Source organism: Falco peregrinus, chromosome 2 (genome assembly GCF_023634155.1).
Source record: "Falco peregrinus isolate bFalPer1 chromosome 2, bFalPer1.pri, whole genome shotgun sequence".
Classification (NCBI taxonomy): domain Eukaryota; kingdom Metazoa; phylum Chordata; class Aves; order Falconiformes; family Falconidae; genus Falco; species Falco peregrinus.
Window position 1 is genome coordinate 39,717,953 of NC_073722.1, and position 26,277 is coordinate 39,744,229.

Below are 26,277 nucleotides of genomic sequence, written 5' to 3' on the forward strand. Positions count from 1 at the left end.
CAGGCTGAACCCCCCCAACTCTCCCAGCCTGTCCCCACAGCAGAGCTGCTCCAGCCTCTGACCATGCCCGTGGTCCCCTCTGGCCCCGCTCCAACAGCTCCACATCCTTACGCTGGGGCCCCAGAGCTGGACCCAGCACTCCAGCTGGGTTTCCAGAACATTTTCTTTGCATTTCCCTTGAATATTCTTCCTTCATAGAGCAAGGTCCAGTCTGCCTCTCCTGGGTGTCCCACCCCATCTTCCCTGAAGCCAGGTCCCACCTCCCTGCACCCAGGGCCACCCTGCCCTCCCCAGCCAGGTGGGGAGCTGGTTTCCAGCTCTTGCTCTGATAATCTCCAACCTGTAAAACCGATTCCTAACTGCTTGGTTGTAAACAGGGAACTGGGAATCCTCCAGCTGCCAGGCCTCTCCACTAGAAATTCACCCCCTTTTTTCTTTTCCTTTCCTTCCCAGGACCATTCAGAAATAGATTTTTTTGCCCCCTAGCTAATCTGGCGATGTTTGTGCCCTATATGCTGTCCCTGTCCCCTGCTTTGGCCCAGTGCCCTGTGGGGCTGCCCCAACCAAGACCCCTCTGCCTGCAGGGAGAGGGGGGTAGGAGAAAGGGGTGCTCCCAGTAAGCCCCAAAAAGCACCTGGTCTCACTGGTTTCATGCTGGAGCTGGCCGGCACTGGCCTGGGTTTAGCGTGGTCCCCGGGAGAGTGAAAACCCCACCTGAATCTCAAGAGTCTTTATTCAACACTGAATCATAAAATAGCTCTTTACACACCTTGGGGGTTTGTTTGTTTGTTTGTAATTCTTTAAATACACATTGTTTACACTCGGCAAAGTTTCAAAGCAACAACATCAAAGTGCGTCTACAGGTGATAGTACCAACCAAAGTGCTAAAAACACAGTCTCCCACGGCCGATGGGCAGCAGCTCCTGCCTCGCCCGCTCTCCCCGGCCACCGTTGGACCCTGCTGCCGACAAAAGCACCCGGAGCCTCCCCCTGACCCCCAGCTCGGGCTGCACCCCCACCCCGCTGCTTCCCCCTCCTCCAGGGCAGCGTCCTCCTCCGGCAGGTGGAGCGTTGAGGACCTGCTTTAGCATCAAGGGACTGTGGGGCTGGGGCGGGGAGGGGGAGGGGAAAGGGGTGTTTGGTTCTTCCAGACACTGGCACATCGCTGCAAAAGACTAAAATAGACCTAAATTTATATAGATTTTAAAAAATAACTTAGGAGGCAAACTGGCTACCTTTTGGGAGGGGGGAGGTTGCTGTACAGGGCCCCTTGGAAATCGCCCACTGGGGCTGAGCTTGTACCCAAGCAAACACTGCTGGGAAGCGCTTGAGGGAAACGATTGCAATTCCTGTATATATATATATTTTTTTTTTTTTTCTCCCCATGGGGAGTGCATCCTCTGATTATCTCTAAGCAAGTGTGCATCACTGTGCTCGCTTCCCAAAAGCCATCCCACCCCCCTGCACCATCGCACCTGCTTCATTCTTCCTCCCCACCCCGACTCCACAGAGCTCAATCCCGAGGCTGGATTAGAAAATTTTTCCTGCTTTCGGGCAGTTTTCCCTCCTCTTCTTGCTGCTGCACACTGGGGAAGGACGTGCAGCGGCTTTTCCTCGGGGCAGGAGGGGCGCTTGCAACCACTGCGGGGATTATTTTGCCTCCCCCGATGGGGAAGGTGGTGCTTCGCCACTGCTCACCTCGCAACAACACCCCGCGGTGCTTTGGTCACAGCACACTGCCTCCAGCTGCTGAAATCAACCCGCTCCCTGGTTTGGGTTTGTATTTTTTTTGGTTTTTTTTTGGCACCGATTCCCAAATACTTTTGCTCCACCCCAACCTGCTGATTTTTAACCCAAAATGAGAGGCTGAAGCGATGCGCTCTCTCCTGCGGTGGGGGCTCCTCTAGATGCTGAGAGAAAACGTTTGTCAACTGCTTCAAGAGCCTTTATCAACACTTTTCCTTTTTCTGGTTTTTGTTCTGTTTTTACCAAATTCAGAGCCTTTTGGAGGATTCAAACGAGCTGTCCAAGACCCAGCCATGACTGTGCCTTGGGTGGCAGCTGGGGCCACGACACCCCGGCAAGAGGTGGTGTATGTTTTTCTTGCCTTTGCTTGATAAAGAGGTTTAAAAAACCTCCTTGGACAGCACCAGCCTGGGGTTCCCATTTGCCTCAGGCCCTTACACCCCTTGACCCCCCCCCAGACTGGGGGCGTGGGGATGAAAGCAGGAGGAGGCAGCTGGTCCCCGGAGCATCCCCAGCTCCTGGGGGCTCAGAGCGATGGATGTCGAGCAAAATCCAATACATAATGAAACAGAAAATCAGGGATTTGGGATAAATTTGGCCCCCGAGCGGGTTTTGCTGGTGGTGTTCCTCTTCAGATCCCTGACCAGCAGCCAAATTCAAGTGAAGGGGAATGCCGTGAGCGCTGGCCATGGGGAAATTTTGGGCAAATCCCCTAGAAAAGGAATAAATCTCCCCAAAACTGGTCCTGTGGGAGCCAGCTGTGGCAGGAACTGGCAGCACTATCCATCCAGCCCCTGCCAGATCTGGCCACCACCATGACCTCTGAGTAAAAGCTTGCCGCTGATGCTGACCCTGGGTCAGGTGGCTGTGCCCTGGCTTTTGCTGAGGATTGTCATCGCAGAGCCCCTCTGGGGCTTCTCTAGGGTCTAGTATGGGGTTGAGCTCATGCTGCAGCAGTCCCTTCCCTACCAGCACCCAAATACATTGTGTGATTTCAAGGCGTTCCCAGGGGCTTTGGTATTTCTGCACATCTCCATTATCAGAGGAAATCGGGTTGAAACCCCACGGCCGATGTGGTGAATCCTATGGCCTGAGCATCCCGTAGGGATGGGGGTGCGTGATGGGGGTTTGTGGGGAAGCCAACGGGGCCATGTGCCAGCGGGATGGGGAGGGAAAGCAGCAGGGAAACCATCAATATGACTTCGCAGTGGAAGGGATACGGAGCCGTTAATGAGCTTGTTGCCATGAACAACCTGGCCAATTAGGAGCCACCGGGAGAGCCAGGGAGACGCAGGGCTCTCGTTACCACCAAGCCTGTGCCACAGTGCCAGCCACCATCATCCCCAGCTGAGGAGGAGGAAGAGGAGGAGCAGGAGAAAGGAACTCATCCAAACCCAGGAAAAATGGGGAAACCCCCCTCACTTTCCATCTTCTAATCCTCGAACCTGCTCAAGGTCTTGTGTCATCACAGGATTTTTGTAAAAACGTGGCTTTGCTAAGCCAGAAATTGGACTTCTTGGGAATGCCCCAAGGGGAGGCAGATGGTTTGGTCTGGTCTCGGTGACATCCCAAAGCACCAAATTCAGGTGAGGTTGTCCTGTCATGACTTACGAAACCCTCACGGCGGTGGGAGGAAGGGGATGTCACAGACCCACCCATGCTCCATGCCGACAGCACCAGCAGCCACTCCGGCCTCAAAGGCGAGCACAGAAGGTTTCTCCATGAGTCCTCAGCATCTCCCCCTGCTTTCCATCACCTCATCCTCACCGTCCCCATGACCCGGAAGAGCTGGGTGAGGGGCCAGGCACATGCAGCAAATCTGGAGCAGCCACCTTCAGTCTTCAGACATGACTCTCCAACACAATAGTCTTTAAGCATAGAGTGTATAAACATGCTGAGTATATAATTTTCCTTTAAAATCTTTTTTTTCTCTCCTTCTTTATAGAAATAAATACTTACTTTTTTTTTTCCTTCTTTTTTTTTTTTTTTTTAAAGGAATTTTGCAAGTCTCTGCACTGTTTGGAATGGTGACATATCTGCTGGGACCACGCTCATGGGATGGGGCTGGGTGGTCCCCAGTGGGTTGTGGCTTTGCTGGGTGGGGTTTTTTTGCTGGTTGGGGCATCCCTTGCTCCTCTTGCCCCTGGATTACATGTGTCCCAGCCTCCCCGTGGCGGAGGTAAACCCGTGGTGGGCATGGCAGCGAGCTCACCCCTGGTGCCAGAGAGCTCATCCAGTGCTGCCCATGGGGGCATGGTGAGACGTGGTAGTTTCTCACAGGCTTTTTTTTTTTGGGGGTCCCACATTTTGTGCATACAGGGAGCAGCCTCCTCCTGGAAAGCTGCAGTCAGTGGGGGAACGGAGGTGCTTCAGCCCAGGGGTTATGGCCAAAAAACCCTACCGTGTTTCAGAGGAGACAGCACAGACGGGATGAGGGGTGGATGAAATGGTCTCCTGAGGTGCTTTCTGGGGCTGGAGACCCAGGAGCTGCCTCTGGCCCACCGCCAGCTTCAGTGATTTGGAATCAATTTTATTTTCTGTCAGGGTCCCCACGGGCTGCTGGCATGCTGGGAGCCATCGGCTGAGGTCTGCAGCTCTCGTGTCGTAGGTGAGGAAGATGGCACCAGGATGGGTCTGTGGCCTTCTCTCTCCAGGGGGGATGCTCCATGGCAGCCCATCAACCCCCGGAAGGGCTGAAGGAAGGGGAGATGCCATGGGAAGGGCTGTCTCCTCATGGCTGTGCTGGCCAACATGCACCAAAACCTCTGACGAAGGTCCAGAGAAGAGGACAAACTGCCTAGATCTGCTTTTCCCAGTTGGCTCCTCTCAGCTCAGCACATTGGGTCCAAGCACGCCTAGGTGGGGCTGGAGGTGGCAGGGGGCTGCCGTTAAGGCTGGTGTGTCCCTGCTGCTGGCAGTGCTGTCTGTGATGGGTGTCCCCCATGGTGTGGGCACCTCCTGGCACCTTCTCCCCAGGGTGGAGAATGGAGATGCCTGACCCTGCTGGATGCCTTTCAAAGGCCTTTTCCTTTGGAAAAAGAAGGGTGTTTTAGGGGCTATGATGTCCTTGCAGGCAGAAGACAGACAGAAGAAAAAAGCAGAATTAAAAACCAGCCGTGGCCATAGATAAGGGTTCTACCAGGGCAGCTGGGTTGGTGCTTTCACCAGCAGCTTTGGATTTCAGGACATTTTGGCCAGGGTTTCTCCAAGTTGCTCAAGAAGGCGATGAGATGGCAAATGTAGGTGTCCCATGCCAGTCGCTCTCTCCACATGGGGCAACTTGCTCTGAGGGATGGTGGTGGAGACAGAAGCATGACCCATGTTTCCTGGTGGATGAGGATTTTGGAGATGGTTTATTGCCTTGGCAGGAAGGTTTGGGTGGAGAGGAGGTGAGGCTGGAGACGTCTGGAAGAGCGATCAACTCTCCTGGTGTCCTCTGGCTCTTACAGCCCCCGAGATGCAGCTCTGCCATCCAGGCTTGTGCTGTCGTGGCTGCTGGTTTCTGGGCAGTATTTACCCAGGTTTAGGTGTCCCTCTGTTCAACAAATGAAATGAAAATGAGCCGAAACCGTGCCAGAATGCTAGGCGCTGTTTCCTCTGGAGGAATGTCCCCTTCCCACCTCCAACATCCCACGGAGAGGATGGGATGGTCCAGCTGTGACACAGCGGCGCCAAGCCCAGGGGTCTGCATGAAGCCCATGGGGATGGGCTGAGCCATCCTCAGCTCCCATGCCATCAAAAGGCCAACCCCTACTCCCCCAGAAACAATGTTTGAAGAAAAAGACATTCCCCAAACAAGGATCCTTGGCAATAAGCAGCCACAGTGGGGGTGGGGGGATGTTGAAGCCATTTTCCCTCCCAGGGAAGAGCGTAGCCCTGCCTCTTTGGGCAGCCAAAAAATTTCCTTAAGTAGCACCTTCTCGCCCGCAAGCTGGCACCGGGGACAAGCGCTGGCTGCCAGTCACTAAGGCCTGCAAGAGTTTTGGGGTTTCTTTGTGCATGAGCTGGTGTCTCCATGCTCCAGGTCCGGCAGCGGGTGAGCAGCGGACAGTGGGTTTGGTTTCACGGGGCCTTGGGCTCCACCGGGCAGAGGAGGGAATGTGCTTTGTGGTTCCCTGAAGGTCTAACAGCCTCCTTCCACTTTGATGTGTAAAATCTTGGAGAAGCCGGGTCTCTTCCTCAGGGCCTGGAAAAGGAGCAGAGAGTGGGGTTGGTGGGTTGGACCCAGCCGTCCCACTGCCCCATGGGGTGGGTGAGGGAGAGGGGAGAACATCTCAAATCCCTGCCATGGGAAGGGGTCCACCCTGGTCCCAACCCTCCTTGGCTTCCTTGCAGGACTGGCTCAACACTTCCTAGTTCCATGCCCTTGAAGTCAGCTCTGGATTTGGTTTCTGTTCAGTTAAAACCACAGTTTCCAGGGCACGGTAGTAGTTTGGGGCAGACAACATCAACACATGGGATTTGCACAGCGTGGTGGTGGGCAGCCACACAAGGAGAGCCCCTCCAAAAGGGCTTGTGTCTGAAGGTGCCCCCCAGCCTGGGGTGGTTGTGGGTGGGTCTCGCTGCCTGTTGTTATTCCCATGTTAGGTCTTGGTGGTGGAGCAGGAATCTCACTGACCCCATCTGACTGCACTGGTGGGTCTCCATCCCCACGTCCTGCTCTGCATCTCATCAGAGTTTCACCTTACAACCCGATGGGAGCCCAACCTGCTGCAGGATGAAGTTAAAAGTAGGATAAAGTGAAATGGAGACATCTATTTCTCCCCTTGGACGCAGATGGAGACATCTGCCTTGGAGACCGGGAACAGATCAAGGACTGCCCAAGCCCTGATGAGCACCGCAAGCCAAGCAACGTCTGCAACTCAGCTTTAACTAAAATTAACCCTATTTCTGCTTTCATGGGTGGACTTTAAGTCACTTCACAGAGTTCAGCAAGTAAGTTGCCCTGTGAGGGAGGCAACAGCCCTTTTCTGTCCCTGGAGAACAGACCCACAGGGAAGAAAGTCCTGGTTAAAGCAATGGGAAGGAATTACAGCATGTTAGATATTGGTTTAGCCTCTGGGGCATGTGTGTCTGAAGGGGAGAGAGCCTTCAGGATGTCCCTAGTGAGCTAAAATATTCTCTACTGAGGGACTACAGCAGTGGACAAGAATTTCTCCCCAAACTCCACAGGGACGTGGGGCTGGTGACACATGGGTTACCTCTGGGACTGGCATACCTGGAGTTTGTTCACCATTTCTTCAAACATCTTCTTGGCTTCAGGGCTGTGGGGTTCCTTGAAATAGTCTACGATGCCTACCTGCACGACGATGGACTTGAGGTTCCGGCACACACCTGGGGGCAGAGATACCTTCTGGCTTCTCCATACCTGGGGGCAGGCAGACTCCCCACAGCTGGCATGGAGCCTAACACCCACCCAGTGCTCCTCAAGGCCTTAGGCATTTGGGGATACCTCACCCTGAAGATGGAGGAGGCCTGCTCTTGGTGACCAAGACCTCTGTAGGGAGGATGATGGTTTATGTGATGATCTCTGATTGTCCTATCCCAAATCAGCAGTCCTGCCTTTTCCTTGGGAAACCCTTAGGCTTCTACCCAGAGGGATGGGTTCCCTGCAAGTCCAACCACAGTCCCATGTGCCACGACCACCAGGAACAGCACTTCAAATAGACCCTCCAGCTGGCTGCAGACCTCTTTCCCCCAGGAGCTCCTGTCCTGGCAAATGACGTGACCCCAAACTCAGCTGTGCCACAGACATTGAGACCTCGATTACACAGCAGGGGAGCATGGAAGGAGTGTCTCCATCCTCCCTATGGCCCAAGGCAAGATCAGCTCTTCTTAACCCATCCTTGGCAGGGTGCTGTTGGATCCCCTCTTAGAAACCTTCCACCACAGAGCTCCCAGCACCTTCCAGTATTGGCAGTGGGTTCCTGTGGGAGCGGCTGGAAGGCAGGGTCTGGTTCATGGATCTGAATATTTGGTGGCCTTATGGCCAATGGACGATGGAATGCATTGCTACTCACTGTTGAAGTGCAGCAGGGCTTTGGGGGTGACCGGAGTGGATGTCAGTACCAGCATCTCCAGTCCCTTCAGCCCCTCTCGACACACCTCTGCTGCAACCTCCTGGTTGATCTCTGCCACATGGTCCAGCTCCAGGACCTGAAGCCGCATGCAGTTTCGGGCTGGAAGGACAGAGCACCTGCCATCAATGCCCCACAGGGAAGAGATAAGGACAGCCGATGGGAAAGGGGTGGTAGGAGGGATGGGTGGCAGCAAGGAGGGGCAGGGTGCACCCATGGTCCTTGGGGTGGGGGCTTCTCCATTGAGATGCTCCCCATAGGGCACCTCCTAGGGGTATACCCTGCCTCCAGCAAGGTCCCCTTCTCCCTGTCCCATCCGAGGAGAGCTGCCTACCTAAGGATGCCAGTCCCTGGACGCCGCAGCCTGCCCCTCCAACACCCAGTGCCCGCAGGTGCGGCCAGCACCGGCCGATCATCTGAAGGCAGCGGTTGCTGAAACGTGTCGGCTGCTGGCTGGGGAGATGAAGAAGAAAGAGCTGGGGAGGGCTGGCAGAAAAGCTTGGCCCCTCACCCCATGAACACTCCTGCAAGTGGCGTGGGATGGGGACATTTCCCACCTCACCAGCCTGGGGGTCATGACACTGTAAGGAGGTGTCTTCAGAGCAGGTGTCTCCATCTGAGCAACCACCCTGGGCTCTGCTGCAATCAGGACAGAGCACGTTCATGCATTCTGAGTCCCTCTGCCCCAAACCCTCCACCTCTGGAGGTCTGAATCAGGCCCTGAACTCTGTTACTTGCAGTGATCAAATCAGCAGCAGGAGCCTGCACCTCTGGCTCAGGTGGAGAACCCTACACGCCATATGGTGTTTCCCCCAGGGATGAAACGAGTCATCAGGGACTTGACATCTTCTCTTCCTAAGAGACATCCCCCTCTGTACATCTTGATCTAGGCTGACAAGGGACATGACATTGCAACAAACATCCCAGGACAAGAAGAAATGCCCAGGAGGCAGCCCCATGGCACGGAGGTGAGGAGCCAGGTGACCTGCTCTGTGAGCCACGAACTCCTGAGCACCCTGACATTGTGGGGCGGAGATCCACCAGCACCTTCACGCCCCCAGAATGCTTTTCCAAAGCAAGAGCATCTGCAGTCATCTCCCTAAGCAGCGACTCAACATCCTTTTAAAAACATCCAGGCCCTTCACGGCTGCTGTTGTATGAGCAGTGAGGAGCTCAGACAAGCCTTTGATGTTCAGTGTCGCCTACCAGACCCATCACAGCTCCTCTTTCATCTCTGGTGTTAGCAGCCTCCCTGGAAACATTCCTCACTCGGCCCATACGTGCCTACACCCAACAGCTCCCAGCCTTCACAGGGAGAGATGGGGCTAAGCTCCTGGTCTCTCAAACCAGCCTCATCCCACAAAGACCTCCCCACTCCCCAAGCAAATCTGGATCTGGCACTCAATTTCTTTCCAGCCCAGTGGTGCCCCTCACACTCATCCTGACATGATTCTTACCACGGATGCAGAGGTGCGACCTGGAGGGAGATGATGTCCCTGCAACCTGCTCCAAGGGCCCAGATGACTTCATGACCCACGGGGTCCGTAGAGCTCCTGGAACAACACAGAGGACATGTGGTGGCCCCCAGCAGCAGTGATGCCACCCCGGGGGCTATGTCAGCAGCCTCCATGACACTACATCTCTCTGCACCTCGGGGTGCAGACAAATCTGGTCATTACTGATAACCCACCACCTGTCCATGAAACAGACGGTCCCAACACCAGCCCATGCAGGTAGGCTGAAGGCATTTCTATTTGGAGTTGTGCCTACGGATGTGCAATGTCAAGAAAAATGGAAGAAGGTGAGGTTGAAAGTGAGATTGAAGATGAAGCAAGGCTGAAGGTGAGGTTGGTGGTTGAAGGTGAGGTTGGAGGTGAAGGCAGAAGTCTTCCAGATGCAAAGGTGGCAAGTGATTGAACTGAGATTGCCAGGCCGTGTACCCTTGCAGAGCAAATACAACATCCCTGCAGATCCCACTGGATTGGTTTCACCTGCCACCTGCCCAGCCTGGGGAAGATGCCAGGTAAGGACCTTTCAGCTGATGGGTGGTAACTTCCAGCCAAGGGCAGCGTCTTCTCCATGGCCTTTGTACCAGCTCTGCAATTGTGCCACCACAACTGTAGGTGGCTGTTGGCCACATGTCACTGTTGTGGGCTCCTCCTTGGTGTTTTGGGAGGTAAGTCCTCATGGAATGCTGCTGGATTCATGCAGGGGCATGGTGGAGGTGGAGGTTTGTCACGAGTCACACTGCCCGCCCACCTGGCATTTGTGCTGCTGGTTCAGAGGAGCTTTTGCTAATGCCATCAGCTCCCAGCACCAAGTCAATGGAGAAGAGATGTTGTGATGCCACCAGACCAAACAGAGGACCCTGGCCTTTTCACTGCACCAGGCTGCCTCCTGAAGACTGAGGCCGTTCTTCCTCACTCTAAATTACCTACTTCAAAACTTCAGGCAAGCCTAAAAATAAGTGATGTGTGTTACTGTCAGTGTTTCACACATCTCCACTGAAGAAGTCTGCCAAGAGCCCCTTGCGAGTGTGGCGGGTTAATTAGAGCATGAGTCAGAGTCACAGGTTAGCAACGCACCAGGAGCGCTTGGGCTTGCTGTAACACCCTTGGAAGGGTCAATGGAGGAGTCTTTGGGTTAAACCTAGCAGCATTGGGCTGCCTCATGGTGTAGGATCCCCAGATCAGAGCCATGCCTAAGCTCACTTGGTCCACAACAGAGGACCCAGCTGGGTGTGCTTTCCCACCTGAAGGACTCCATCCTGGGCTGGATGGGGACACCCATGGGATGCAGGTGAAATGGCCACCAAGGCTGAAACGGTCATCTGCAGGGTGCAGCAGAGGAAGAATCATCCTCTTTGAGTATGTAGGAAAGGTAAATCCTGTCTCCACAGGAGGCAGAGCCTCTTCAGAAGGTGGCCAAAACCAAGGAGCAGCCAGTGATCTCCTCCAGGACCTGTGGCCTCCTCCAGAACCTACACCATCATGTGTCCTTGACCTTCAGCTAGGTCTCCCAGTTGGGTCTTAGCGGTCCCATGGCACAGCTGTTCCTCCCTCTCAGGGCAGAGGGATCCTGAGGTCTCTTCTCCCCATTAGAAAGCTTCATCAGGGCATGACAGTCACGTGGGACCTCACTGGGCCCCGGTGTTGGTGCACCTCTTCTTCACCCTTCTCTAACATAAAACAGTGTCCCCATATCAAGACCCTGGTCACACCTCCAGCTGGGATGAGATCGGTATCAGAACGATGGGAATAGAGCTGGAAGGGAAATATCTGCATGGGAACAGGCCAGTAGAGGATGAGAGCTGCAAGGACACCTTGCACTGGGGACACTGGATACTGGGGTTGCTGCTTGGGCTGGGGACATGGAAAGGTGGATCCTTTGCATCTGGCTGGATGGACTGTGTTCTGACAGGGAATGGGGATGGGCATCAGAGGAGTTCCAGCACATCCCATGGATGTTCCCAGCCTTCTCCCAGCCAGGGAACCCCATGGTCCCCATGGGCAAGGTGGGGATGCTGGTGGCCATCCTTACCGGTATGTGACAGCCTGCAGGGCCCGGCAGTAGCAGCTGGCAAGCCAGAGCGAGCGGTCCGTCAGCACGTTGGGGCAGTGCGAGATGCGGAGGATGAGCAGGTTGCTGCCTGTTGCCTTCAGCAGGGACTCCAGCCCGGCTTCCAGGCAGCCCCTGCCGGGGGATGGAAGCAGGGTCAGGCATGGGCACCCACGCTCACACTCCCTTATGGCTGCCCTGGGGTCACCCCAGGAAGGTGACATGTCCCATGGGGATCTGTGGCTCCAGGATGCCCAAAATCCACAGCAGGAGCTGGTGTGCGATGAATGTCCATCAGTGGAAACAGGACATTGGGGCTCATGGAGCATTGTCATCTCTGAGGACCAGCAGCTCCTGCTGTGGGAGGGTGCCCGGGATGCGGGGACTCACCGCGTGCTCTTCATGTAGTCCTCCTTGCTCTCCTTCTTCCCTCGCTGGCGTGGCTTGAGGTTTTGGAGGGTGAGGGAATGCATCTGGGTGCACCACTGAGACAACATGGCCAGGAACTGGAGGGACAGGAGTGACCATCACTGAGGGGGACACCCTCAGCATGCCCCGTGCCACCCATACTCAGCTCTTTTTGGGCAGATCTGTGCACACACATATGCATTTCTGCATACCTCCCCTCCCATAAATATGTGAAAATGCACATATGAGGTCACACAGGAGCGTGTGCAACAAAATCACAAGTGTCACCACAAAAGCACTTGACAATGTGTGCACGTGAGCTCACACCCACAAACACGCACATGGGAAGTGTAACGCATCCAGCCACCCGTGCCCGCAGCTGTGAGCACCTGTGTTCCCATGGCCATAATGGCTTGACATTCCAGAGGCTCCGGGCAGGCCGGGCCGAGGGGCCGGGGCCGGTGGTGTGGGGGTCCCCAGGGCCGAGTGCCGGGCCCTCCCCTGGGTCACACCAGCCCCCGGCAGCTGCGGGCTGGGGGCAGGGGGCTGGGAACTGCCCGGCGGGACAGAGCCCGGGGGGGCTGGGCGGCAGCGGCTGGGCATGAGCCCCCAGCGTGCCCAGGTGGCCCAGGAGGCCAGCAGCGTCCCGGCCGGTGTCCGAAACGGTGTGGCCGGCAGGGCCGGGGCAGCGCCCGTCCCCCTGCCCTGGGCACTGGTGGGGCCGCCCCGCGGGGCCTGGGCTCAGCGTTGGGCCCCTCACGGCCAGACAGACACTGAGGGGCTGGAGCGTGTCCAGAGCCGGGCAGGGGCTGGGGCAGGGGCTGGGGCACCAGCCTGGGGGGGCAGGGGGGTCAGCCTGGAGAGAAGGGGGCTGGGGGGGACCCGGTGGCTCTGCAACGGCCTGGCAGGAGGCTGTAGCCAGGGGGGTCGGTCTCTGCTCCCCAGGAACCAGCGACAGGACGAGAGCAAACGGCCTCACGTTGCGCCAGGGGAGGGTGAGATTGGGTGTGAGGGAACATTCTGCACCGAGAGGGCTGGCAGGCGCTGGCACAGGCTGCCCGGGGACGGGGGTGTCATCATCCCTGGGGGTGTTCAAAAACCATGTGGCTGTGGTGCTTGGGGACATGGTTCAGTGGTGGCCTTGGCAGTGCTGGGTTAACACTTGGACTCAATGATCTTAAAGATCTTTGCTGACCTAAGCAATTCTATGATTCTATGACAATCCACACAAGTGAGATGCTTGTGCATTTTCACCTTTCTGGAAGAAAGCTGTCACCCCTAGTGGTGCCACCCCCATCCCCGGTACCTTAGAGGACACCCTGGCATTCTCCAACAGAACCCGTGTCCACACAGCCGGGTGCCGGGCCACGAACTTCCAGTCCTTGCACACCTCAGCCGCCCGCAGCAGGGTCTTTGTGTCCAGGTAGGTGAAGATGCAGAAAAGAGCCGCCCGCATCTTGAGGATCTCAGGGCTGATCACCTCGCTGGAGTGGCCTGGGCTGCCCCTGTCCAGACGGACCCCCTTGCCCCCGGCCCCCTCGGTCCTGGCTGTGGGACATGCACTGTCAGTTGCCACTGGTGGCCGGGGAAGACAGGAGGGGAAGGAATGCTCCCCGCAGAGCCCAGGAGCCATCCCATCCCCCACCTCCCAGCCTCCCCACCCTCCCACCCCACCAGAAGAGCCAGGTGCCATCTCACCTGTCAGCCGGCAGCTGCCGGCAGGTCGGGATCCAGCGGATCCAGGTGCCTCCGGCTCCCAGCCCTCGGCCTCCGACTCGGTGGTGCGGGAGCCCACATCGGAGACGTCACCCTCCTCGCCCTCAGTGCTGTTGCGGTAGGGCCGGCGGTGCCAGTTTTGGATGGCTTGCCGGCGCAGCCCTGAGCCCCGGGTGCCATCCCGCGCTGGGTAGGGATGCCCGTCGGCAGTGTCATCGGTGGGGCACGGCTCTGCACTGTCACTGTCATAGCAGCCCGAGCTCTGTGACACAGCTTTTGCCCGGCTTGAGGCCCTAGGGGACAAGGATGTCCAACCTCAGTGCTTGCCGGGGTGTGCGTCTCCTTCTCATCAGCCCCTTGCCCACCAAAAAATGAGCATCCCACTAAAATCCCCAATGGACAGCACGGAGAGGGGACTCACCCGGTGCTGGAGGAGGAGCGCTGGTTGGATACGCCGTAAGGACCATGCACGGCCACCCCTGGCCCCGGGTGCCGGTCTCTCTGTGGGGAGATGGAACAAGAGAAGCCAACGTGGCAAAACCCAAAATGTGGGCTGTGCAGCTGGGGAAGGTGACCCCGATAACCCACCCAGTGCCAGCTGCGTTTTGGAGTGAGGCCACACCCAAGTGGGATGCAGAGAGCATCTCCAGCATCATGCCAATGCCTTGCCCACACTTGCCATGGAAACACAGACCCACCAAAAAGCAACTTCTTTTTGGGATCCCCCCACCCAGGATTATCCATTTCCCCACACAGGAACAAGATGCGGGGCCCTACACCTCCCCGCTGAACCCTTTGCAACCATCAGAGATGCCACATGGGTGCATGCCCAAAGCTGTTGGGGTGCTCGTGCCTGTGCTCGCGGAGGTACCAGTCGGCCGGCAGCCTTGGCCCCCGGCGTGCCACAGCGTCCCAAGCTGCCATTTGGGGTGGTGCCACAGCTGCTGCTGATGATCTGGAGCTGCTTCTCGGCCCGGTCTGCCCGGTCCAGCAGCTCCTCGATGAAGTGTTGGAGGCGGACCTTGGCGTTGGCCTCACGGGCGGCTGTCTCCTTCAGGAACTGGTCGATCTGCAGCACCTCCCTACGTGGAGGGACCAGCAGGTGACACTCCAATCACTTCCCACCTACCCCTGTTAAGCACCTCCATCCCCTTCTGCAAGCTGGGGGTCCAGGATGCTTGTGCACATCCAGACCATTCCCATCACCAGCCTGATCTGGGATGATCAGCCCAGATGGCTCCTCGGCATAGTTCAGGGCAGAGCAGTGGCCAAGGGATGCTCCCAACATGCAGGGTGGGTGTCAGCACCTTGTTTTGGGGGAGACGACATCCCCAGCACCTTTGCTGGGCTGTATATCACTGCCAGGACTGGCATCAGTGATGCCTGAGCATGATGGAGAAGAGGGAGGATGATGATGATGATGGTACAGCGGGATGATGGAGGAGGATGGCAGTGGTACCCTGCCTCATTCGGGGCAGACTTAAAGATCCTAAGGGCAGCCTGAAGTCCTTAAACCCTGCTGAGCCCCATACCAAGTCAAGCCCAGTGGCTGCAGGGCCCTGGCTCCTTCGTTAACATATTAATTAGCAGGTGCTCGGGAGCTTCAAGCCTGTGAATGGGCAGGGTTTGCCCTGCTGAGGCACTGAGATGTTATCCCCAAAATGTGGCCTGCTTTGGGATGGACCATGCCAGCGACCCAAGGCGGCCCCATCTTGCCCTGCACACGCGTGCACCCAGGCACGCACCCACCCACTGACCTCATCTACTTCCCAAAAACATGGGCACATGCAGCCATCACACCCCTGCAGGCACACACATCCCAAAAACACATGTGGCCTTCGCACCCCTGCAAACACACGTGCCGAAAACATGTGTAGCCATCACACCCCTGAAAATGTGCCACATGAACGCACATGTGTGCACCCAGGTATACACACACACGGAGCTGTCGTGCGCACCCCCAAGTGCACCACACGCACATGCACAAGCCACCCTTACATGCACAAACACCATGAAAACACAAATGCAGATGTTCACCCTGACACACACGCATAGCCAGAGACAACTGGCACACAAGTACCGGCAGCATCATGAGCATACACCCCCAGACACACCTACAGTTGGTTGCGTGCACACTTGCACGGTTGATGGTGCACACACACACAGGCACAACCACTCTCACACGTTCCATCAGCATCCGTGAACCCCTGCAGATGCACAACACAGCTCTGCATGTCTGTCATGTGCACACCCAACTGTGCACACCCGACTGCGCACACCCAGCCACACCGATCTGCACAGGAGCATGAGGGAAAGGGAGGGGGCAGCCCTTAGCGACATAATACCCATTGCTGATTATTAATTGCCATTTAATTACCAATTAATTGCCTCCCAACCTGTCATTTGCAGAGTGAGAGTGGGAGCTCCCCAGTAACGATTTGGGAAGGCTCCTGGCGAGAGGCCCCAGGAGATTTGGAAGGCAAATGGGGTGCTGGCACAGTGAGTGTAAGGTGATGCTGGTGGTTATCATCTGCATCTCTCTCATCTTCATGGACTGGGTGGAAAAACACCCCCGGCAAAGCAAACGGAACCCAGAAGCAAATAAGCCCCCCCATGGAGACAACGGCCTCATGGTGGTGGGGCTGGCAGGGCTGGAAAATGTCTCGGGCAATGTTTTGCTCTTGAGCAGGGGTCCTCAAACTTTTTAACCAGGGGGCCGGCGCGCGGATGCAGTGGCAGGCAGTCATCTCTGACTGCTTGGTTTCCCCCCCCAACCCCCGGCGGGGGGGGGGTGTCTGTAAATACCGGGGGCCGGATGGAGGACCCTGGGGGCCGTATCTGGCCTGCGGGCCGTAGTTTGAGGACCCCTGCTCTTGAGGAAGGGTGAAACTGGATTTGCTGAGGAAAATGATTTCCAATGATTTCCCCACATCTAAGAAAAACACATCCCTGTTCATTGCTCTGTCTTCAACCTGGCAAGTGATTTTGTCACTCTGGCTGGAGGAGTTTGAGGACTGATGGGGACAGTGAAGAAGCAGGAGGGTTTCTCTAAGGAAAAGGTCAGGAGGTAGTTTTGGGGTGTAAAATCATGTTCTTAGGTGGTAGCAGTGTGCAAGCTCCACCATCGGCCGAACAAGACATGTTTGACCCGATGGTCACCCTCTCTGCCCTGTCTTACATGTCTCCAGGCTCTGCTCCAGTCTGGGGGCCCTCATCCTGCCACCACGCACCTCCAAGATGCCCAGGAGGCAGCTGATGGCAGCCCGCAATCCTCACCATTGCCTGTCCCATATGCATGCATCCAAACCAAGAGGTGTTGCCCTTACCCAGCTCCAGCATCATCCCACTCCTCACCCCAGGACCATCACCCCCACCAGCAAATCCTGTGACCCTCATTTTTGAGCCACAGTCATTTTGGAGTCAAAAGCATTAATGAACTTGCTGAGAATGGTGGGGATCAAGACAAGCCCTTGAGGAGTCCCACCAGTGCTCCCAGCTCAGCCCAGCCATGACTGTCCCCCAGTAACCTCTCCTCACTGACTTTCTGGACCCTGTGGTGACCTCCAGCTTTGCTAAGAAACTCCTGAGGATCAAGGTCTAGTTTGCTTGAGCAACACTGATGGGCAAAATGTCCCAGTGCTTGACTGGAGGGAAACTTGGGAGTAGCACTGGGGTGGGAAGGGGTTGTTGAGTGGGGAACATAGGATGAAAATGAAGATGACAGTGCCACAATCCCAACAGCAAATGGAGGTCATACTGCTTGGGCTATCCCCCCTCCTTCTGGGAGAAAAATCTGGAATCAGGCATGGTCAAGGTAGCCTCCCTCATATTTATGACCATGGACAGGTTGAGGGGATGGCTCAGGTTGTATAGGGCTGGCCAATGCGGCTGTGGAGCCCAGCCCTGGTGTTGGGGGGACACTCTTTGGTACTAGAGATGGGCTCTAGAACATGGTCACCACCACTTCCCTTGGCAGGACAGCACGATGGCCATGTGCATCCCCAGCTTGACCACATCCTGGGGGGCACTGGTGGCTCTGGGACAAGGTCTGGGAGAAGATGCAAAACCTGATGCAAGATGATGCCATTGGGCATTGCCAAGGGGATTGTCCCCTAGCACTTCATCTGAGGGTTTGGTGGTGGTGTTGGACTCATCAGGGCTCACCACCAGGGACCAATTTCCCCCCACCCTGCAGCTGGGAGAGGGGGCAAAGGACTCACTGTTGCTTGCGGGTGAGCTCCTGCTCCTTCTGCACCAGGTCCTGCTTGAGGGAGGCCAGCATCTCCACACTGACGTCCACCTGGCGGGACAGTTCAGATGCCCGGTCCTCTAGCTCCTGCTTCTCCCGGCTGAGCCGCAGGCTTTCCTGCTTAGCCTTCTCCAGCTCTGAGCTCTTGCGGTCCAGCTCCACCTGGAGCCGGCCCACCTGAGAGGCAATCTTCTGCTCCACCTCCTCCGTCAGCTTCTCCAGCCTCTTGTCCACCTCCAGCTTCTCAAAGGCGCGGATCTTCAGGCGGGCCAAGCCTTCCTCATAGGCCGCGTCCATAGTGGCTGGCGGTGTGGGGGCTGGTGCCACGGCTTTTCCCCGGGTGAAGATCTCTGTCAGTGGGATCTCAATCTCGTGGACATAGCGGGGTGAGGGGGAGGAGGATGGGGCCGGCTCCAGCTCCTCAGCGGGGACAAGGTCGCAGGAGAAGCGTTGGTCCTTGCCTTGGAAGGAGGTGCTCTCAAAGTAGTCCCGCCGGGCGGCTGGTGTCAGAAGGGCCCCATCGGTGGCCAGGGGGAAGACGGCAGCATCGCAGATGCTGTTGGTCTTGGAGAGGACGTAGAGAGTCTCATAGGTGTGGTTGTACTCCAGGTGCGCCCGCAGCGAGGAGAGGCTGCGGAAGCGCTTGTGCTCCCCACACCGCGGACATCGGTAGGGCAGGTCCAGCGAGGCCATCCCTCAGCTATGTGCCCCAATGCAGGGGAACCGCACAGCCCCGCTCATGGCGCGGGATGGATGGACTGGTGGCAGGCAGAATGGGTTGGGGAGCCCCGGGAGGTGGGGCCGTGGCTCCGCTGGGGCATGGCGGGGTGAGAGATCTGGGATGGAAGTGGGGGCTCCGGCAATTCTGGGGGGTATGTCAACATCGGCCGGTGCCAGGCACTGGAAGAGATAGGGGGGTTAGTGATATAGGGACAGTGGGTCCCCAAAAGTCCCTCCTTGATCCTTCTTCTTTGTCCCCTTTCTGCCTCCATCCTACCATCCTGTGCTCCTCTCACTGATGCACGACCCTTGGGAGGGTGCACAATGCTCAGGAAGTTGCACAGTCCATGGGAATGTGCACAACCATTGGGAGGATCCACAACCTTTGGGAAGCTCCACAGCCCTTGGGAGGATCCACAACACTTGGAAAGGTGTGCAGCCCTTAGGAAGATCCATAACCATTGGGAAGGTCCCCCCGCCTTGGGAAGGTGCACAAGCATTTGGGAGCACGGCCATCATGAAGGTGGACAACCCATGGGCAGTCTCTCCCCATGTGCCCTGAGCTTGCCACAGAAGGGTGACCCATGTGCTTTCTTACCCAACCACCAGGCAACGAGCCTCTGCAGTGCCAGGGGTCTCCAGGGGACAACCCAGGCACAGTGTCTGGGTTGCTGGGAGCCACCTTCTCCAAGCAAAGGATGACCCACTCCTACTAGATCAGCCCATGCAGCCTCACAGCAGGATTCATGTCCAAGAGTTACGTCTCAATAGTGTCCCCTTCTGGGGCTGTGGGACCCCTACGCTGTCTGATGCATGATGTCCCGTGGCCAGGCAAGGGAGGGTCCCCATGAGGATCTGGTTTTATCACGCATGACATCACAGGGGGCTGGGAATCCCACCCTTGTGAAATGGGATAAGCCAGCAAAAATCCAGCCTGGGAGGTCACCATGGTCTCCAGCCTGTGAGGCACGAGCAGGCGTCAGGGTACGTTGCTGCGATGCTTTCACCCCAAAGCACTGAGGTCACCCATGGGTGGGAGCATCCCTTGCTCATCCCTCTGCAATACCTCACAGAGGGCTCTTCCCACCACCCTAAACCCCTCCGAGGCCCCCTGCGCCCCGTAACCGCCAGCCTTGGTGAGCACTAAACCAGCACTGAGCCCTCCATCCACGCTCATCCCCAGGGCAGCATCCCCCATGGCTCAGCATCCCTCTCGGAGGGCACAACCAGATCATGAGGTTTGGGAAACCATTTCTTAGGGAAAAATCAGTAAAGGCAAGAAATCCATGCAAAAAATATATATCAGGTGTGACTGGGAGGATTTCTGGAACTGCCTGGCGGTGTTTTGAGGTCGTTACAAAATGCACCCTTGCACATCAACCCCACCTGGGCGACCACCGGTGCCAGCTTGGATGAAACCTGGTGAACACAAAGCACAGCTGGCAACTTCGGCTGCTGCCGATGGGATGAGAAAGCGCTTTTCCACCGTAGGGATGTGGCCACAGCATCATGCCGCTGATCCCTCAGGCCTGGATCGCTGCCCATGTCTCCTGGGGTACCCGATCAGCCTCAGTCTGTATTTCTTATCCATAAGCCAAGGCAGGATCTGGCCCAGGCGGGTCCGAATACACACATCGCCCAGTCCCCATCCTGGGCAGGTCCTACCCTGACCACAAAACCTCTCCTCTCCTCCCACCCACCCAGCAATGACCAGGATTTAAGGAAATTATTAGTGGAGTCATTACTACGGCGGCCACACTAATAAAACCCACAGGCATCCGGAGCCGGGAAATGCTCCTGGCCGCCGGGAGACTGCAGCAGCCGGTGAAATCCATCCCTGGGCTGTTTCAGTGCCACTACCTGCGATTCATCATGGATCCTTTCTTCGCATTGTTTAACATTTTTCCTTCCCCCCTCCCAAAAAAATAATAAAAAAAAATAATTAAAAAAAAATTACCAGCAGGCAGCTCCACTGCCTGTTTGAAGAGGGAAGGGGGGATGGAGAAGAGGGGTGGCGGTGGTGGATGCTGCTAGGGTGGCAGATGTTGCTGGTGCCGTGTGCCTGCTGGTCCCCATCCATCCCTGGCTGAGGCTGCAGCGGGGTGGGGGCCCCGCGGTGGGTGAGAGTGGCTGGGGAGGACTCACAGGGGGCTTGTGGGAGGAGGGCATGAAAAGCCGGGGTTCACCTAGCCCCCCAGCACCTGGCGCAAGGAGCAGCGGGTCCCTCCTCACCTTCTGGCAGTGGCTTTGTCCCTGCTGCGTCCCCTTTGCTCACCGGAGCCCCTGGGCGAGCAGCAGCCTGGGGACAAGCCCCCGCCCCCAGCGCAGCATCCCGCTTCTCCCCATACCTGCTTCTGGCCGCCGACCTCCCGCGTTTGGATCCTCCGGCGAGGGCAGCATCTCTCCGGCTTCCCCACTGGCAAACCACCGGGCAAGGAACCGGGGGGGCTCCGGGCTGGGGGGACAGAGCACGCACACTCGCTCCCGTGCACAAAGGAGGCGGCTGCTGAGCGGCTCAGGGCTTTGTCGGGGAGGAAGGATGCTGGGCAGGAGGGATGCAGCCCAAGGAGGAGGCAAGAGCCGCGGGAAGCATCCGGCTCCCTGCAGCCAGCACCTCCATGCCAGCCAGGCCCTGGGGAAGGAGGGAGGGTGGTGGCTATGGGAGGAGGAGGAGGAGTAGGAGTAGAAGGAGGAGGAAGGAAGCAGAGGCTGAAGGCCCTGGTGGGGCGGTGGGAGGGTGAAGGCTGCTGGGCACCCTGGGGACGGAGGGTCCCCGGGCGCTGCAGGGCTCAGGGGGGACTATGCATGGTGAAGGCAGGGGAGAGGGAGGGAGGGATGGAGGGATGGAAAGAGGGAGGGCAAGCGCTAGCAGCCGCCTCCTCCTCCTTTGCAGCCTGAGCCCGGACTGCTTCTCTCTGCCGCTTTCCTCCTTCACAGCTCCCTCTGCCTGTCTCCCCACGAACACCGCGGGTCCTCCGCCGGGCCTTGCTGCCATGCGGCAGCCCGCCGGCCTCATCCTGCAGCCCCCCTGCCCTCCGAGCCCACCCTGCGCAGTCCCTGGCCCTGGCAGGCTCCTGGCTGGGATCATCCCAGAGCATCCCTGCCAGGAGAGCAGCTGGCATGGGGTATGTGGCTGAGCCTGGGCACCTGCGCTATCCTTCCCCATACTGGGCTAGACCCACGGTTGCAAGGACCCAGGCTTGGTCCTGAGACATTCCCTGAGCACCCTGGCTTGGTCCTGATTGGGTCCCGATTAATCCTGGTTTGGTCCCTGGCTTAGTCCTGATCTGATCCCTGAACACCCTGGCTTGATCCTGTTCTGGTCCCTGAGTACCTTGGCTTGGTGCTGGCTGGGTCCTGATCCAGTCTTCGAGCACCCTGGCTTGGTCCCTGCCTTGGCCCTGATGTGGTCCCCGAGCCCCTCAGCTCAGTCCCCAGTGTCAAAGCCATCCAGCACTGACATGTTTTCTTGTCTCTGATGGGGACATGGGGGCAGATGGCAGCATTTGGCCCAGGATGCTGCTGGCCTGGGAGAAGTCCCCACCCCAGTGTAGCCCTGGGGTTTGGGGTGCCACTGATCCTCCCCTCCTATAAACGTGCTCAGTCCCATCCCACCCCAGAAGCAGCTGCACCCAGCTGCTGTGGTAGGTGCTCTCTTCGCTTGGCAGTGGTGGCCCGGGGAGCAGAGGGTGAAGGCTCGAGCCCGGGTGTCTCCGCAGAGCTTTCAGGCTCAGCATCAATAATAGATGCACTTTCAGAGGGGTATTAATAAAGATCTCATGCATCATGCATGGCCAGCGGCGCAGGGGAAAGCAGGGCTGTTTACTGCCCGGTGAGAGCTGACGTCCCACTGAAAGGTGCCCAAAAGATGGCTCTTTCCAAAGGAAACACGGGTGCTGAGCTCCTTGTTAATGATATCTGGGGTGTCCCCCTGGAAAAGCTGTGGGGTTTTTTTCTGGTGCTTGGGGTCATCTGCATCCCACAGAGTGGTCCTTGCTCAGGATCTGGCTCCCACACACATGGGATAGTTCAGCTGCTGGGGCCAGCAGTGCTTGGGGCTGCTGGGTGCTCACCTGAGGGACACGAGCACCCTTGGGTACCATCAGAGGTTTGAGCTCTTAGGAACAGGTCCAAGGAGTCATTTAGGATTTCACTCTCAACAGGTTTCCTTCTGGCTCCTTCCCTCATCCCATCTCTGCTAGCAGCCCTTGGGGACCCAGTGTCCCCTGCCCAGCTTTCCACCCAACTCCACACGGTCCTCCCACCCCATAGCAAGCTCGGTGTGGGGCAGTAGATTTTCCCGGGATAGTGGTATAACTGGGGTTTAGCCCTGGGATGCTTCAGTCCACATGCCAGCAAAGGGCTGGCGGACATGAGGGGGTGAGGTAGGGAGACCCTCCCTTTCCTCCATAACATGGTTGGGGGACATATCGCCTCTCTCCAAGGCTCTCCAAGGTGGAGGGGGAAAAATCTGTCAGAGAGAGCAGACTTGCAACCGTGCCCCTTTCCTGCCTCAGTTTCTCCCTCTGCAAGAAAAGGCCGATCATCCCCAAAATGCCCAAGCATCGATGACAGCTGCCGAGACCTGAGCCAGGGATATGACAGCCCATCCCCACTGCCCAGCTCCCTTGTTCCCACAGGCACCTTCTCCTCCTGATTAATTAAAACCAAAGATCAGTGAGCCCCATCCGAGCAAGCATCTCCTATCAGAAGGATGAGATTTTGGGGTTGTATGGTTTTAACTGATTTTTAACCACCAGAGGAGGGAGGCTCTGCTATTGGTGGCACCTTCTAGGCTGCAACATCTTCTCCAGAGCCGTCTGGCCACTGGTTGTTCCCAGGAGAAGGGAAGTGGCATTTCTCAACCATTCAAATCACCAAAAGGGAGGGAAGCAAACAACCCCCCTCGGCTTCGCAGGGGGCTGTATCCTGCCTGGCTGCCTCTGCCTCATGGTGCCTGGATCTCCCGCCCTGGGCATGTGCCAGGTTGAAAATGAGGAGCAGGGCTGTAATTCACCCCATTTCTTGTGGGTGAAGCTTGCCCGAGGGCATGCCAGGCATCTGCACCCCATGGGGGACCAGGAGCCGAGGGTGGGGGCTCTGGGCTAAGTTTCAGGGTCCCCACAGTGGGCCCCACAGCTCTGGATCCAAGTAGGGCAGATCCTTCCAGGGCTTGGCCTCATTGGAATAAACCCAGAGCAATATCCATCTTTTTGTAGAAGGTGTCCCTTCCCTGCTCTGTCCCAGGACAAGACCCTTCTCCCAGAATGAGCCACCCATCCTGGGGATTTGGGGATGCTCAGGAGGAGGATCGCCAACCCCCTTGCTGCACTGATTGATTTTTCTCTCCCTGCTCATTATTTAAGCACCTTTTTCCCCATCCGTGGCAGCTAGAGGTCAAAAACACAAACAGAAATACTCCTGGTGTTGGCTGCTACACGGGATTGAAAGGCAGAGAGCAACCCCAGCATGGTCTTAGATAAGCTCAAATTTTTAATTAGAAAAATAGACACAATTTTCTAATATTCCCGATAGAGGCTTTTTCTTTTTACAAACAGGAAAATAATAATAATAATAATAATCATAATCATCATCATCATCATAATAATCATAATAATAATAATGACATCACCTTTCCAAAGGGACCGTTACACACCAGCTGCCAAAGCCTGGCAGCATCTCTCTCCTTCGGGAGAAAGGACCGGTGCAGCCGCAGCCCCCGACTGTGCCGGCTGGTAAATAACCAGTCGGGAGCATCGTGTAAAGTGCTGGCAGGGGAAATCACAGTCAGCTTGCTACAAACGCAGGATGTCCATGGGTTTGGGTATATAAAAACCCCACCTCAGTGGTGATTTCTTTCTGTACATGTTTTTTTCTTTCCCCTCCTTGGAACAGGAGCTATAAAAATGACTCAGTCCCTGCAGTTTGGAGATGGCTCCAGGCGGCCAGAGCTGCCACATCCCACCTCCACAGCGAGCGGTCCAGCACCACAGCATCACCTCTGCTTCCCGTGTGGCCCTCTCCTCCCCGGCATGGCCTGATCTGTCATCATCTTCTCAGGGGCCACCCCAGAAGAATGATATTCCCACCCCGACTCTCCCGTGAGATGCTCAGGGGACCTTGGGAAACACTGTCTCCCAATGTTCAGTGGCTTCACAGTGTCCCGAAGGAGAGACCCACTGAGAAGAACCCCAAACCTTTGAGCTTCTCCTCTGTCCGGGCTTTCTGCTTCAGGTGGACCTTGCTGTGGCGTTTCTTCTCATCGCTCCTGGCAAAGCGGCGGCCGCAGGTGTCACAGGAGAAGGGCTTCTCACCAGTGTGGGTGCGGATGTGGGTGGTGAGGTGGTCGCTGCGGCTGAAGTTCCTCAGGCAGATGCGGCACTGGAAGGGTTTGTGGCCCGTGTGGATGCGGAGGTGCCTGTTGAGCTCATCCGAGCGGGCGAAGCTCCGGATACAGTTCTCCACTGGGCAGGCGAAAGCCTTCTCATGGGGTTTCGGGCAGAAGCATTTGGAAGAGCACTTGGTCCGGCGAGTCTTCTTCTTGGGCTCAGCCAAGGCAGGAGGGTTGGTGGGCAGCAGGGGAGGGATGGAGGAAGAGGTGGCGTGACCCAAAAAGTCCGTGGTGGGGACAGAGGGTGAGGGGTGAGGATGGAGGATCTCGGCAGAGCTCATCAGACCCGGCAGGACTTCGGGCTGGGCCATGGAAGCATTGAACTCCGGCATTAATGGAGGAGGGAGGTTGTGGATCTTGGTGTCGGCAAAGTCCCCATGGGCCGGGAAGTTTTCTGGCTCGCAGCCAAAGCCCAGATGGGTGCCAAAGCAGGCAGCATCCTCTGCCAGGCTGCCGAGCTCTGACTGGCAGCTGATGGACAAGACGCTCTCCATCTTGGAACCCAGCGGGTGGAACAGCCCCTGGCCACTCTCCCCAGCCAGGAAGGCTTCAGGAGAATGGTAGCCAGCGGGCAAGTAGGCCTGATGCTGGGTGATGGGCTCCCACTGGGTGCAGGAGGCTTTAAACTTGTCCAGGGGTGGGGAACCAGAGGGCAGCTTGATGTCCTGCTTGTTGTCCAGGAGCTTGGGCTGGAAGAAGCACTGCGAGGTGTTTCCTAAGGTGGGTTGTGCCTGGAGGGGTGGAGTACCCTCTGCCGTGGGGAAGCTGCTGTAGCCCTGCTCCGGGAAGGGTGTTTGGGTGGATCCGTTCATTTCAGGCTGGCAGGCAGTGTAAAGGTCCAGCTGGCTCTGAGCCACCTCGGGACAGGGGTAAAGAGCATCCAGGTGCCTTTGGTGGCCCTCAGAGGAGGTGAAGGGGGAGATGCCCAGGATCCCTGACATCAGGTTGAAGAGGGATTCCTGGTCCTGGGGATGCTCTGGCACTGCCTTGATGAAGAAGCTGCCGGTGTAGCTGAGCGAAGGGGAGGGCTGGCTGCCCAGGAGGGGGTAATCCACTGCCCCCTCGCTCATCGGGGTGTCCAGCAGCTCACCTGGGGACACAGAGGGGACAGTGGTTAGAGGGATGAAGGGATGCAGGGCTTGTTGGGGGGTGGGGGGGGCGGGATACAGGGGAACAGCGGGAGGCTGATGTTGCGTCACTGCGAAGTCCCCATCCTAGCCGTGTCCCCGGGACCGCAGAGGGAGCCCTGGGCTTCACCTCCCTTTCCCGGCAGGACCCTCTCCCTCGGCTACGGGGGACTGTTGGACCCACAGCCACGGGCTGGGAGCAGGCTGGGGGCAGAGGAGAGCGAGATGCCCGATTCCTGGCTGCAGCTATCACTCCCAGCAGGGTCCTCCATCCCCGCCCGGCTC

At 57.2% G+C, this 26,277-nt stretch overlaps 2 protein-coding genes across 2 annotated transcripts; both read right to left on the reverse strand.

Moving 5' to 3' along the window:
* Nucleotides 1–19: 19 nt before the first annotated feature.
* On the reverse strand, nucleotides 20–21,284 carry FBXO41 (F-box protein 41). Its single transcript, XM_055797999.1, has 13 exons — nucleotides 20,823–21,284; nucleotides 17,726–18,654; nucleotides 14,359–14,587; nucleotides 13,927–14,006; nucleotides 13,488–13,798; nucleotides 13,096–13,337; nucleotides 11,772–11,887; nucleotides 11,364–11,516; nucleotides 9,281–9,376; nucleotides 8,158–8,276; nucleotides 7,767–7,925; nucleotides 6,965–7,080; nucleotides 20–5,932 (listed from the first exon to the last, which is right to left on the reverse strand). Exons 2-13 carry the CDS (start codon nucleotides 18,445–18,447, stop codon nucleotides 5,870–5,872), a joined length of 2,406 nt encoding a protein of 801 aa, XP_055653974.1. The 5' UTR covers nucleotides 18,448–18,654; nucleotides 20,823–21,284; the 3' UTR covers nucleotides 20–5,869.
* Nucleotides 21,285–24,115: 2,831 nt separating this feature from the next.
* EGR4 (early growth response 4) lies at nucleotides 24,116–25,949 on the reverse strand. Its single transcript, XM_005239486.3, has one exon. It carries the CDS (start codon nucleotides 25,933–25,935, stop codon nucleotides 24,628–24,630), a length of 1,308 nt encoding a protein of 435 aa, XP_005239543.2. The 5' UTR covers nucleotides 25,936–25,949; the 3' UTR covers nucleotides 24,116–24,627.
* Between the last annotated feature and the right edge of the window lie 328 nt (nucleotides 25,950–26,277).

What these genes read in the sequence shown, in the direction of transcription:
- FBXO41 (XM_055797999.1), bottom strand. Translation starts at nt 18,447, where the DNA reads ATGGCCTCGCTGGACCTGCCCTACCGATGTCCGCGGTGTGGGGAGCAC. An exon ending in ATGCCAGGGTGTCCTCTAAG is followed by an intron (nt 11,888 to 13,095) that starts GTACCGGGGATG and finishes CTGTCCCTCCAG; the next exon opens with TTCCTGGCCATGTTGTCTCA. An exon ending in CTGCAGGCTGTCACATACCG is followed by an intron (nt 9,377 to 11,363) that starts GTAAGGATGGCC and finishes GTGTTGTTCCAG; the next exon opens with GAGCTCTACGGACCCCGTGG.
- EGR4 (XM_005239486.3), bottom strand. Translation starts at nt 25,935, where the DNA reads ATGAGCGAGGGGGCAGTGGATTACCCCCTCCTGGGCAGCCAGCCCTCC.